This window comes from Hemicordylus capensis, chromosome 2 (assembly GCF_027244095.1).
Source record: "Hemicordylus capensis ecotype Gifberg chromosome 2, rHemCap1.1.pri, whole genome shotgun sequence".
NCBI lineage: Eukaryota > Metazoa > Chordata > Lepidosauria > Squamata > Cordylidae > Hemicordylus > Hemicordylus capensis.
In genome coordinates, this window is record NC_069658.1 from 238,505,028 (window position 1) to 238,518,880 (window position 13,853).

Here is a 13,853-nt window from a genome sequence, read left to right on the forward strand (position 1 = left end):
AGCCCCCACCGGCTCCATGACAGAGCCGGCAGTCATGTGGGCAGCCAATCTGGCTACCCAGCACTGCCTTCTGCTCGTCTGCGGAGAGCGGGCTTAGCTAACTGATCGTGAGACTCGCCTCAGCAAATTAAAACTATAAAATAATCAACCAACCAACCAATCAATCCATATTTCTCCTAACTTTCCATGCAAAATTTATATTACAAAAGTATTTTCATTACCTCTTGAAACCTGGGAAATAATTAGAGTGTACTCATGACCGACAATGACGGAGGGAGGGCAGGTGGAGGCGAAGGCAAAATTTCATCTACCTTCACACCAGATGATTGAAAATTGCTGCTTGTTGCATGAATCGTGCTCCCACATGATCCATGCTGCTGCACATAGTACAGAACTCCAGAGGCCAGGAGAATGTGTCCTGGCCTCCACGTATCCCACAGTGAGTTTATCCCACAATGAGTGAGGTACATTGGAAGAAACCCCCATGGGATAGGCCCGTCTCTGTGTCTGTTCAGGCTACAAGCAGCCCGAGGGGTCGCATGACCCCGGAAACAGGGTCACGGGCATGCTCACACCCTTAAACTTGGTAAAAGGCTGGGCTTCAAAGTCGGGCTAGATGCCAGGCCCAATCCTGGTGCTGCACATGAGCAGCCTAACCCAGGCTGAGCTGCCCTAGTCTAGGTTAGGATGCTTGTGGGAGGACCCTTTATAGTAAATTCCCCCTCTTAGTGAATTCTAGCCACTACATCTGTGCACATTGAAAAATGCTGGAATGGCCTGATACAACTGGTAAATTGTCAGAAGAGGGTGACATCCACCCCACAACTGCCCAATTGGGATGGGTCAGGTCAGAACTCCAACATTTCTTCAATGTTTTGTTTGAGCCTTAACCTTTCTCTTTCTTCTCCCACTCCCTTTTCCTTATTAGAGAGCATGCGGGGGGCAGGGGGCAGCAGCTGTGATGCCCTCATCACTCTGTCGAGCATGAGATATGCCTCCACAGCCATTTTTGCCTTTTGTTTCAAAACATCCCCCTTTTCATTTTTGTAAAAAAGTTCCTATTGGTCCCATAGTAGCACAGTGGGGTGTGTGTATTTTTTAAAAAATACAGAATGCAGTCAAGAATTTAAAGAGAAACTGGGATTGGGGGGATGATTTTTAAAGCAGAAGCCACAGCGAATGGCATGCAACTGCAGCAGCTGTCTGTAGTGCTCTGTAGGAGTGAAGATGGCATCACACCTGTTCTCCTTGGCCCATATGCTGCACCTGGTAATGGGTGGAGAGAGGGAGGGGGAAGAGACGCTCCTGTCAGAAATGATGAAACTCCGACAAAGTTCTGCACTGGGATCCATCCCTTGTTCCCTGTAACAGAGATTCCCAGATGTGGTTGATAACAATTCCCGGAATTGTAGTCAACAACATCTGGGCATTCCTGTTACAGGGAACCCTGGTTCCGACCTTCAGGACTCTCTGCTGTCCTTTCTGAACTCTGTCCGATCATGCCTGAAAGACACGCCTGTTGGGCAATTTGAAAACACAGCCCTACTGGCCTCCAGGCACACTGCTAAATTATCCCCAACACATTATGCTTGAGACTTTTTGTCTTGTTGATTAGACCCTGCCTCGTGCCAGGTGCACCGAAAGCTGTCGCCCTGGATATGTCAAAATCACTCAGGAAGGAAAGCCAGTTTGCTGCTACGATTGTGCTCCATGCACGGAAGGGACAGTCTCCATTCAGGAAGGTAGGTGGCTCCAGAACAACCACCCTGGGACCTTTTATATAGGGCAGTATACAAAATGTTCTAACAAACAAACAAATAAATACAAAGGAAAACCCTTGGAGAATAGAGCAAAGATTTGCTCAGACATTTTCTGTGAGTGTCCTTTACATATATACATTGTTTAAGCAGAGTCCTTTTGTATTCTGTTTAAAATATCCATAATTAATTTCACAGAAGAAATTACCATGGGGATGGAAAGTAATGTCGAGGGGCCTCTAAATGGGACAGGCTTCATAACCACCAGCCTGAATGCATCTTTTATGCTTTAAATCACAAACACACCCATAGATGAATTGGGGTTTTGATGTATTATGTTTTGCGCTGGATAACGCCATTCACACAAACAAAAAACTGTGTTCTACCCAGGTTTGGGAGCTGTGTGTGCTCCCAATTTTCGGTTGAGTGGAAGCAAGAGGAAAACCTGGGTAGAAGTGATTGTGTGGAAGCAAAGTAGGAGGAAAAGCTACCCAGGTTCTTCTCCCACCTAGTTTCCACACAACCACTTCTACCAAGGTTTTTCTCCTACCAGGGGTGTACACAAAACCTGTTTGTCCAGTTTGGTTTGAGTCCAAACAGGTTTCAAACTGGGCATGTTCCCCTCCCCATCTTTTATGGCCTGTTTTGGGGCCATTTCAGCCCTCCCTGTGGTCATGGTGGCCATTTTGGAAGCTGCTGCTCATTCCCCCGGCCATTTTCATGGCCTGGGTCATGACTTGGCCATGAAAATGGCCAGGGCACATGCACAGCAGCCTCCAAAATGGCCACTGTGACAATGAAGGGGGCCGAAACAGCCTGAAAATAGACCAAACCTTCCCATAAAAGAACAGGGGGAAGCTGGCAGGGGGAGGGGGAACCTCTAGACACCCCCCCCACACACAGTGGTAAGATCCTTTTATGTGAAGAAGTACTGAACATGGCATTTGCTAATTCCCCATCATATCCTCTAGCAATGAACCTTTCTAAGACATTGTCAGTGGCCCCTCCAACTTAGATGGCTGTCCTCATCCTATTCTGTCACCCAACATACTATGAACATTGATCCAAGTGGTATCAAGACCATTTTATTCATTTCAGATGCAGATCATTGTAACAAGTGCCCAGAAGATCAGCATCCAAACAAGGAACGAGATCAGTGCATTCCCAAAGTGATAACCTTCATGTCCTTTGAAGAATCTTTGGGGATCATCCTAGCTTCATTTGCTCTATTCTTATTCCTCACCACAGGCTTTGTGTTAGGAATCTTCATTAAATACATGGAAACTCCAGTAGTCAAAGCCAACAACCGGGACCTCTCCTACATTCTCCTCATCTCCCTCTTGCTTTCCTTTTTGTCCTCCATTCTCTTCATTGGTCCGCCTCGAAAGGTAACCTGCCTTCTTCGCCAAACTGCCTTCAGCATCATCTTCTCTGTTGCCATCTCTTCTGTGTTAGCCAAAACCATCACTGTGGTGGTTGCATTCATGGCCAACAAGCCAGGGAACAGGATGAGGAAATGGCTGGGGAAGAGTTTGGCCAACTCCATTATCATTTCTTGTTCTGCGATTCAAGCTGGCATCTGCACCATCTGGCTGGGAATCTCTCCACCCTTTCCAGACTTTGACATGCACTCCCAACCTGGACAGATCATCCTGCAGTGTAACGAAGGCTCTGCCATCATGTTTTATAGTGCCCTAGGCTACATGGGCTTCTTGGCTGCCATCTGTTTTATGGTGGCTTTCCTAGCCAGGAAGTTGCCCGGGGCATTCAACGAAGCCAAGCTGATCACCTTCAGCATGTTGGTCTTCTGCAGTGTTTGGGTGTCCTTTGTGCCCACCTACCTGAGCACGAAAGGGAAATACATGGTGGTCGTGCAGATCTTCTCCATCTTGGCCTCCAGTGCTGGGTTACTGGCTTGCATCTTTATTCCCAAATGCTACATTATTCTCTTGAGGCCTGATCTAAATAAGAAAGAGCTTCTAACTGTGAAAATTAAAAATGGTACCTGATTCTTAGCATATTCTTTTCAGTCATGGCAATCAATGTTGAGCATAGCAATAATAAAACCAACATATTTGTCTTGGAATGTAGCCCCTCAGATGCTATTGTTACTGACCTCTCTTTCCCTCCATCTTGAAATAAGGTATCAATAAACTATAAACATGAATTCACCATCACCATCATCACTGGCAGGATTGTTTGGCGCATTTGCCTCCAGGGCGCTGCCGGGATCAGGGGCTATCCTGGTGGTTCTTACACTCAGCCTAAGCCTGGATGGGCATCCCTAGCCCGGGTTGGGCTGCTCATGAGAACAGCAACCTTTTCTGCATTGAAAATGGATATTATTGGCCAACTATCAAGCATGGTAATATTCTCCCTTGGAAAAGTGCCTGGTAATTCTTAGGTTTATATCACTTTCTTTGGGAATGTGATCTCGTGATGTGATGCAAGTGTTTCCACTTCTGATTATGTTAGGAATGTCCTATCATACATCCAATAGGTAGTGATTGGAAGATAGGCTATTGTGTGGTCCATGGTTTCTTCTCAGGCCCTTCACCATCTCCATTACCCTCCTCTGAACCAGTTCCACTATATTAAGATTTTTCTGAAATTGTGGGGCCTAGAACTCGATACAGTGGATGACAAGAGCAGCTCTAGATCGATGTTAGGAAACTTTGAAAGGCGGCCCTGAAGGTGTAGGCTACGGGGGCTGCTGCAGAAAACCCCTTCCAAGAAAGCCCTACCGTGCTGCTTCCATTGGAAGCAATGGCAATAGAAACCTGCAACTATTCAGGAGGAGTTTTAAGACTCAAGCTCCTCCTCCTCCTCCATCTCTGGCAGGGCTATCAGCTTGTACTTGAAGCAGGTGCTGTCCATGTTCTCTTCCTGTTAGAAAACCAATCTGGTACATTTCCTGCGGATCACTAGAGCCCATATCTCACCATCCTTGTTTCCTGGAGCTGCTGAGCACTTGGTCCTACTCCTCTGCACATTACACCCCTAAATTCCCACACAAAATTCCCTTATTCTTGTTAGCAAGCTTCCATACAAACATATTTATTAGTGTAGCAAAATCCTTCTACTCATCATATTTATATACTGCTTTTCAACAAAAGTGCTCAAAGCAGTTTACATAAATACACAAACATGATGGCTCTGTGAACCCAAAGGGCCCTGTTGTCGACTAAAAGACATAAGTTTGGCACCAGCAACAATCACTGAAGGGCTTCTGTGTTGGGGTTGGTCAGGACCAGTTTCTCTCCATCATCTAATTATAATAGAATCATCAATTTCGAAGGTGCATCCTGTGCCTCTTTTAAAGAGATAACTTAACATGCTCCTACTCTGGACTGGGACTTTCACAGCCCCCATTATCAAGATTTTGGTACTAATCTCTTCAGTCTGTATATTGGGGAATGGGGAAGATCTTCATGACAAACCCAGTTTCTGCTTCTCATTGGTAGGAATATGAGGGGTAAATGTATTGAGTGAAGGGGTGGATGCATTGGGCAGTAAAGGGTGGTGGCCCCAGTGTTGAGGCAGGGGTGGAGTGGACAGGAGGTGAACAACTTCTGACCCCAGCACAGTCGCTGCCTGAGGCCCTCACCTCACCTGGCCTCATCAAGGAGCAAACTCCGACCTGATGGATTTCTACCTGATGTAATCTGACATTTATCCAGAGCACCCCACCCACACCTATATATATATTTCTTTGGTAAACGTCGCCAAACTGAATGTCAAATTACTTCTAATGTGTGGGTAGGGCGTATCTAGGATAGGGCAGGCAGCGCACGTGCCCCGGGTGTCACTTGAAAGGGGCTACAATGCATAGTAGAGAATTAGACAGGCACTTCTGTTTAGTTTTCCAAGTATACCTCCACATAGTATTTGGGTATTTCATGAGCCCCAGCATACTGAAATTGGTAGTTTTCCAAGCACTTTTTGGTCTGGCTACACCCACAGCTAAATAGTTTTTGAAATATTAAAAGATTAACAAGCTTGACTTGTATTTTTGAGCTGATATTATGGTAAAGTTATCTGAAAGATGGGTGTCAGATGTTTGGACAGGGGGCGCAATTCCAGTGCTTGCCCTAGGCGCTATTTTTCCTAGATACGCCTCTGTGTGGGTTGATCCTGCATTTCCCCCTTTTTAGTTGTAAAATGAATGAATAAACAAGCAAGCAAACAAACAAATAAAAAGACCCATAATACTGCACCATCAAGCCATGGATTAAGCGTAGCTTGACCCTCAACCCATGTCATAATCTGAATCCACATCAAGTGAACTCTCACAATCACATTTTCTCAAGTTCTGCACCTGCACCTGATGCCACACAGGTTGTCTGTGATATTCCATAGGTGATTCTTCCAATATAATTAATAAAATTATAATGATTCTTCTTCTGGCCAAGTCTCAAACTATGATTAATCTTACTATGCCTTGTAGCATCACTATTACATAAGTTTTAAAAAAAAATGGAGAATTTGACTTTTCCCAGATACTCTAAAAATCATTAAAGGATATGCAGAGTAAACTGTGTCACTGCTTGGAATATATTCTAGTATTTCAGAAAGACTGTTAAAATGAGAGAAAGAGAGCAAGAAACTCGCAGTGGGCCTTAATACTATGGATTTCACACTGGACCGGGTCTCACAGTCAGTGACACCCGGTTTAGGGAGCTGAGCGGACAGGGAGCCCTGGGCAGCCAGATTGGCCGCCCACACAATGGCCGGCTCGGAGATGGAGACGGTGGGGGGAGCGGGGGTTGCGCGGCCCCTGCAAGGCCCAGTATGCCCTGTGCAAGTGCGTGTGGCATACTGGGGAGACCCCCGAGCCGGGAGGAGGCTTTTGCCTCCCGGCCAGGGGTCTACTTATGAGTAGGCGTGGCACGAAAGCCCACCGCGGCTACTCACGACAGTAAAAAGCAGGTTTGCTGGAGTGCTCGCTCCGCAAACCTTCTTTTTACGAGGGGTTCTCGAGCGGGTTACCTGCTCAAGAACCACCGGGCTCAGCTGCGAGCTCAGTGGTTCTTACGGTCAACAAAAATCGGGCTAGCCTCTGCTAGCCCGATTTTTGTTGATCGTGAGAATCGCCCCACTGATTCAAAGACAAACTCACCATTAAGAGCCATATTATTAAGACATCACATTTAACTCACTTATCACAAGAAGCAAGGTAGGAGCAAATGAATACAATCCTAGCTCATAAGCTTCAGCTCAGTATTCACAAGCCCTGATTCTCTGTACATAGTGCCAAACTGAATATGTGCACAGTGACTTATATTATATTAATTAAAAAAAAATTTTTTTTTACTTCTAGCCCCTTCAAGGGGCTTTCTAAAGGCTGTGCAGGGGGGGCGGATCTGCAAAGGTTTCCCCTCCCCCTGCAGGCCTCTAGAGCCTCGCAGGTACCATTTGAGCATGTGTAGTGGACATTTTTTAAAATAGTTTTTTTTTTAAATGGCCGCTGAAAACAAAATGGCCACCGTGCATGCTCAAATGGCCTCTGCGAGGACTGGCATGGCTTCACAGAGGCCATTTGAGTATGCACAGTGGCCATTTTGTTTTTGGTGGCCATTTAAAAAAAATAATTTTAAAAAATGGTGCTCCCCTTCAAGTGGCACCCGGGGCATGTGCCCTGCCTGCCCCACCCCAGATATGCTCTTGGTGGTGAATAATGTGGTGAATGCATCGGGCAGTAAAGGGTGCTGGCCCCAGTGTTGAGGCAGTGATGGCGGGTGGGGTGGACAGGAGGTGCACAACTACTGACCCCAGCACTGTGACCTCAGTCACTGCCTGAGGCCCTCACCTCACCAGGCCTCATCAAGGAGCCACCTCCAACCTGATGGATTTATACCTGATGTAATATGACATTTATCCATAGCACCCCTCTAACTGTTATAATATATATCCCAAAATAATGCTTTGATCCTGCATCCTGTGCAAGTATTTCTTTGGTAAAAGTTGCCAAACAGAATGCCAAATTACTTTAATGTGTGGGTTGATCCTGCATTTTCCTCTTTTTAGTTGTTAAATAAATAAATAAATAAATAAATAAATAAATAAATAAGACTCAGAACACTGCACCATCAAGCCATGGATTAAATGTAGTTTGACCCTCACCTGTCTCTTACTGACCCATTACATAATGTGATTCCTCATCAAGTGATCTCTTACAAACACATTTTCTCAAGTTCTGCACCTGCACCTGATGCCACACAGGTCGTCTGTGATATTCCATAGGTGATTCTTCCATTATAATTAATAAAATCATAATGATTTATTCTTCTTCTGGCCAAGTCTCAAAGGATTTTTCCAAAGATGAAATCAACATCAGAAAAAAATCCAATCAAGAGCAACATGCAGTCATTTTTCACAACTGTACCTGAAAGGACGGGTCCATAAATACCTCCTGAGACTTTGAGCTGTGATTTAGAGTAGGCAGGGATTCTGTTGATGTGAGCTTAAAGATCACACCATTCAGATCTGTATCCATGGCTGGACTTCTTCAGAGCTAGTAAATCAGGAGATTCCTGTCCTGCAGAGTTGTTTGGGCAGCTTCCAATTTATCTGGAGATGCCATTGAGAGCAGTCAGGATCAAGGTGCCTGTTGCAAGCATACACAGAATCATTCTGCTGCTGCTGCTTCTGTCCCACGGAGCCTGTGGAAGGGGGAAGGCAAGATGCCCATGGACACTGATAGGGGAAGAAACAACCCCATTTAGCTATTACAGGCCGGGAGACCATCTCATTAGTGGGGTCATCTCTGCAACAAGTGCTTTTTTTGAACGGCCCATTTTCAATACATCTCCCTCTACCAGATTCAAGTTGTAAGTAAATATGTGTTGATGGGTTTCATAGTACTCCTGCCTCTTCTGATTTCATAATTGTATTTATTTATTCATTCATTCATTTATGTATGTATTTATTTATTAGAAACATTTGATATACCGCCCACTCTGAAAACTCTGGGCAGTGTACAAAAACATGCAAAACAAGACAGCATTAAAATTACATTCTAAATTAAACTAAAGTAACTAACCGGGGGTGGGGGGGAGAGAAAAAGCAACAAATAGGTAAACTACAAGGTAAAAGCCTGGCAAAAAAGAAAAGTCTTCAATAGAGATTTAAAAATCAACAAGGAAGGAGCTAAATGAATCTGCAGGGGAAGGGAATTCCAAAGAAGTGGGGCAGCAACCAAGAAGGCCCTTTCATGGGTCCTAGCGCCCCAAACCTCTCGGAAATCGAGGACCGACAAAAGGGTCCTCTGAGCAGATCTGACCAGACGGGATGTAACTAGATGGGAGAGGCGGGTCTGTAGGTAGACAGGTGCCAAACCCCGCAAGGCTTTGAAGGTCAAATCCAGGTCCTTAAATTGAACTCGGAGCGAATAGGCAACCAGTGCAATGACTGCAGGAGAGGTGTTACCCTTTCATATTTTCTGGTACCCATAAGTAAATGAGCCGCTGCATTCTGGACCCATTGTACAATACAATTACAATAATCTAGACGGGAGATAACAAGGGCATGGATCACTGTCAGTGCTTACCTATCAAGGTAAGGGCATAGTTGACAAATCAGATGGAGCTGGGCAAAGGCACTTCTAGCTGCAGCTTCCACCTGCTGTTCAAGCAGGATGTGCGAATCCAAAAGGACCCCCAAATCACGTACAAGCTCCTTCGGGGGCAGTGCCACCCCATCTAAAACAAGGTTCACATCCAGCTGTTGGCCGGTATGAGGGCTGAGTAAGAGTAGTTCAGTCTTGGTGGGATTCAGTCTGAGTTTATTTTGATTCATCCAAACCTTAACAGCTTCCAGGCATTGAGTAAGCACAGAAACAGCATCTCCAGAATGGTCTGGGATGGCAACATACAGCTGAGTATCATCAGCGTGTTGATGTAATCTCACCCCAGACTGGGAAGTGACCTGACCCAGCAGCTCCATATAGATGTTAAAGAGGACAGGGGCAAGAACGGAACCCTGGGGAGCTCCATAAAGGAATGGCCATGGGTCAGAGCACCTGTCCTCAATGCATACCGACTGGACATGCCCCCTAAGGTAAGAACGGAACCACTGTAAGACAGTGCCCCCGATACCCAACCCACGCAGGCGGTCAAGGAGGATAGCATGATCGATAGTGTCATAATTTCCAACTAAGGAGGACCTTTTCCCATTATCTGGTACCTGTCCCAAGGAAAGCCTTTTACCTTCTTTAGGACCTTTCCCTTCTCTGTTTCTGGTATCTGGTACATGGTGATACGACAGCCACCAGCCTGAACGGCTTCAAGAAGGCTTAGATATATTCATGGAGGACAAGTCTCTCAATGGCTGCTAGTCTGAGGGCTATATACGGTACCGCCAGCCTAAAAGGCAAGATGTCTCTTAATACCAGTCGCAAGGGAGTAACAGCAATCCTCCTCCTCCTTTTTGGTCTGAATAATTTTAATAAAGTTGTGGCCCGTTATCTGTCCTGTTAAGATATGTCCTGTTATCTGTCTCGTCTCTTCATTTGGGTCTGAGTGCAATCACTTCTACCCAGGTTTTCCCCTTACCTTGCTTCCACACAACCGAAAATTGGGAGCACACAGAGCTCCCAAACCCAGGTAGAACACAGTTTTTGATTGTCTGAATGCCCTCCATATTGTGTGGAAGCAAAGTAGGAAGAAAAGCTAAAAGCTAAAGTTGTTGACTGTGTGACTGACCTCATTACCATGTCTCCAGATGGAAGAGATCCCTGAAGGACCAGGTACGAAGTTTGGGGGTGCTCATTGATCCAGCACTGTCACTAGAGGTTTAAGTGGCCTCTGTGGCTTGGAGTGCCTTTTATCAGCTTTGGCTGATACGCCAACTGCGACCTTACCTGGACCGAGATAGCTTGGACACACTTACTCATGCTCTCGTAAGCTCTCACTTAGATTAATGCAATGCATTATATGTGGGGCTGCCTTTGAAAACAGTCCAGAAACTGCAGCGGCTACAAAATAGGACTGCAAGATTATTAACTGGGACTGGACATTTTGATCATATAGTACCAGTGCTTCGTCAGCTGCGCTGGTTCCCAGTCTGTTTCCGGGCCCAATTCAAAGTGCTGGTTAACCTTTAAAGCCCTAAATGGCTTGGGACCGGGTTACCTGAGAGAGCCTCTTGCCCCATATGTCCCTACCCATACCTTAAGATCTTCTTCAGAAGCCCTCCTCCGGGTGCCGCTGGCAAAAGAGGTGAGGTGGATGGCTACCAGGGAAAGGGGCGGCCTTTTTGGTGGTTGCACCCCAATTATGGAATAGCCTCCCCAGTGAAATTCACCTGGCTTCATCACTTTCTTCTTTTAGATGCCAGGTAAAGACCTTTTTGTTCACCCAGGCCTTTTACATTTGGGTTTTCAGATTCTATCTGATCTTTAATTTTAAAATGAGTTTTTAAGCAGCTTTGTATTGTATTTTATATTTTCTGTTCACCCTTTTTGTCTGTTATGATTGAATGTTTTATGTGTTTTTATTGTATGTTTTAATCTTCTGTTGTGAGCCGCCCAGAAAACAATTTGTTATCGGGCAGCTAACAAAGTTTATTGTTATTATTATCCCGCAGCCCTTACTATTTACTTTTCCCATTGTTCTGTCTAATACAATGACATGGTTAACAAGCACTTTAATATCATCCTTAAAAGCACCTTATGAAAATAACAAATATTCATAGCCGTTCATAGTCACAATCACCTTGAATTTCTGGTACTTGGCAGAGGAAATATATCAGCATATTATGGTAGATTTTGTCTTACCTGTATGTATTGTTATATTTATTCCACTTTTTGTAATTCTGAATGCCTGTTATTGTCACCTTTGTTTTTGTTTGGCCTATGGCTGCAATAAAAGAACTACTACAACAACATATTATGATGCAAGCAGGAAGTGCCCTCCTCTTCTTGTTCTTTTGGGCAAGCAGGGGAATGAAATGAAACACAGTGCACAAAGTCAGGAAGAGTTTAAACCTGACCATCTTTCTTTTATTCAAGTTGAGGGCCAAGAAAGTCCTTGCATTGCCATTAACCTGAAGACAGAGAAAGATAAAGCTTTGCTGGAGGAGTGATAGGTGAACTTGCTGCACCTATTGAATTTCTAGCTGAACAATTACTATAGTAGGGCTGGCATTTGGGGGAAGTGCTGTGCCTTACAGAAATGCATCAGGAAGAAATTCACCAGGGACACCTCTCCGTCATCTAATTATAATAGAATCATCAATTTCAAAGGTGCCTCCTTTAAAGATAACTTAACATGCTCCTTCTCTGGACTGGGACTTTCACAGCACCCATTATCAAGATTTGGTAGTAATCTCTTCAACCTGTATATTGGGGAATAGGGAAGATCTTCATGACAAACCCAGTTTCTGCTTCACATTGGTAGGGATATGAAGGGTAAATGATGGGGTGAGTGGTGAGCAGAGGCGTATCTAGGGAAAACAGCGCCTAGGGCAAGCACTGAAATTGCGCCCCCTGTCCAAACATCTGACACCCATCTTTTAGATAACTTTACCATAACATCAGCTGAAAAATACAAGAAAAGCTCGTTAATCTAAAGAAGTGCTCTTTTTGAACGGCACATTTTCAACACATCTCCCTCTACCACATTCGAGTTGTAAGTAAATATGCGTTGATGGATTTCATAGTACTCCAGTCTCTTCTGATCTCATAATTTCCGACTAAGGAGGACCTTTCCCAATTATCTGGTACCTGTCCTAAGGAAAGCCTTTAACCTCTTTTAGGACCTTTCCCATCTCTATTTCTGGTATCTGGTACATGGTGATGTGACAGCCACCAGCCTGAATGGCTTTAAGAGGGCTTAGATAAATTCATGGAGGACAAGTCTCTCAATGGCTACTAGTCTGAGGGCTACATAGGCCATCTCCAGCCTAAGAGGCAAAATGCCTCTAAATACCATTTGCTGGCGAGCAACACCAGGAGGGAGGGCATGCCTTCATCACTTTCCTGTGGGCTACCCAGGAGCATCTGGTGGGCCACTGTGGGAAACAGGACGCTGGACTAGATGGTCATTGACCCTGACCCAGAAAGGTTGCTCTTATATTCTTATGTTCCTCTCCAGAGGAAAACATTGTCCCTGTTTTGTACCTTTTCTGCTTTGGGGGCATCATAATCACAAGATCACCATGTAATCCCTTCCCTAGTTTATACCCTGCAAACTGAAGAGGCTGATTCTGTATCTTAAATTCTGTTTATGCCACTTTGCGTGTTTTTGTAACAGAAAGAGGAATGTAAAAAGAAAAAAGAAAAAGAAAACCCAAATATCCACTGCCTTTTATGTAAGAGGAGAGGGAATGTGCTTACAAATTTCACTCATGCTAAAAAGTATTTGAAAATTGCCACTTAAGTACTCACTGTAACTTCTGTATCATGTAAGCAGTAAAAGCTTTTCAGTGGATTCACCATCCATCCAGGATAACTTTCTACAGGTTCAGGATCTCTGTCTGGTGCATTCCAACATTATCTGCAGCATCCCACAAATGGGCAGCTAAGAAAACGTGCCCTTCATACCTTGTAGGAGATTTGCCTTCTCACAGTTCTGCTGCTGAAATCACCTGCACTGGATTCGAGATCCCTGTTCAACTCTTTAAAACTGTGCACTTGAGACAATGGCCAAAAGTGGTTTTCAGCAGCTGCAGGACTTGCAGAGAGCTAAATTAAATCTTTGATGGCTCCTAAGCATTTAAGGGATATGTCTTTAAAATCTAAACAAAAATGTAATAATGAGGTCATTCAGACAGTCAAGAACTGTGTTCTACCTGGGGTTGGGAGTTGTGTGTGCTCCCAATTTTTGGTTGTGTGAAAGCAAATGAAGAGGAATACCTGGATTGAAGTGATGCAAGCAAGGTGTGCAAGCAAGGTAGGAGGAAATGTTAACTAGGAGGCTATTCATGTGTGAGTACATAACCAGGAGGCCAGCCTTGTTTTGCATGCATGTGAGAACAACCACGATCGCATCCATTCCTGGCAGCACCATGGCGGCAAACCCGTTTGAGGACTCTCCCCTCAAAATGGGGTTAGGAGAGTGCACACTCTCCTAACCGCATGTTTTTCTGATCATGTGT

At 44.8% G+C, this 13,853-nt stretch overlaps 1 protein-coding gene across 1 annotated transcript; it reads left to right on the top strand.

The window, feature by feature from the left end:
- Positions 1–265: 265 nt before the first annotated feature.
- Positions 266–11,840, top strand: LOC128343885 (vomeronasal type-2 receptor 26-like). Its single transcript, XM_053293320.1, has 4 exons — positions 266–439; positions 1,616–1,742; positions 3,006–3,551; positions 11,767–11,840. Exons 1-4 carry the CDS (start codon positions 266–268, stop codon positions 11,838–11,840), a joined length of 921 nt encoding a protein of 306 aa, XP_053149295.1.
- The last annotated feature ends 2,013 nt before the right edge of the window (positions 11,841–13,853 follow it).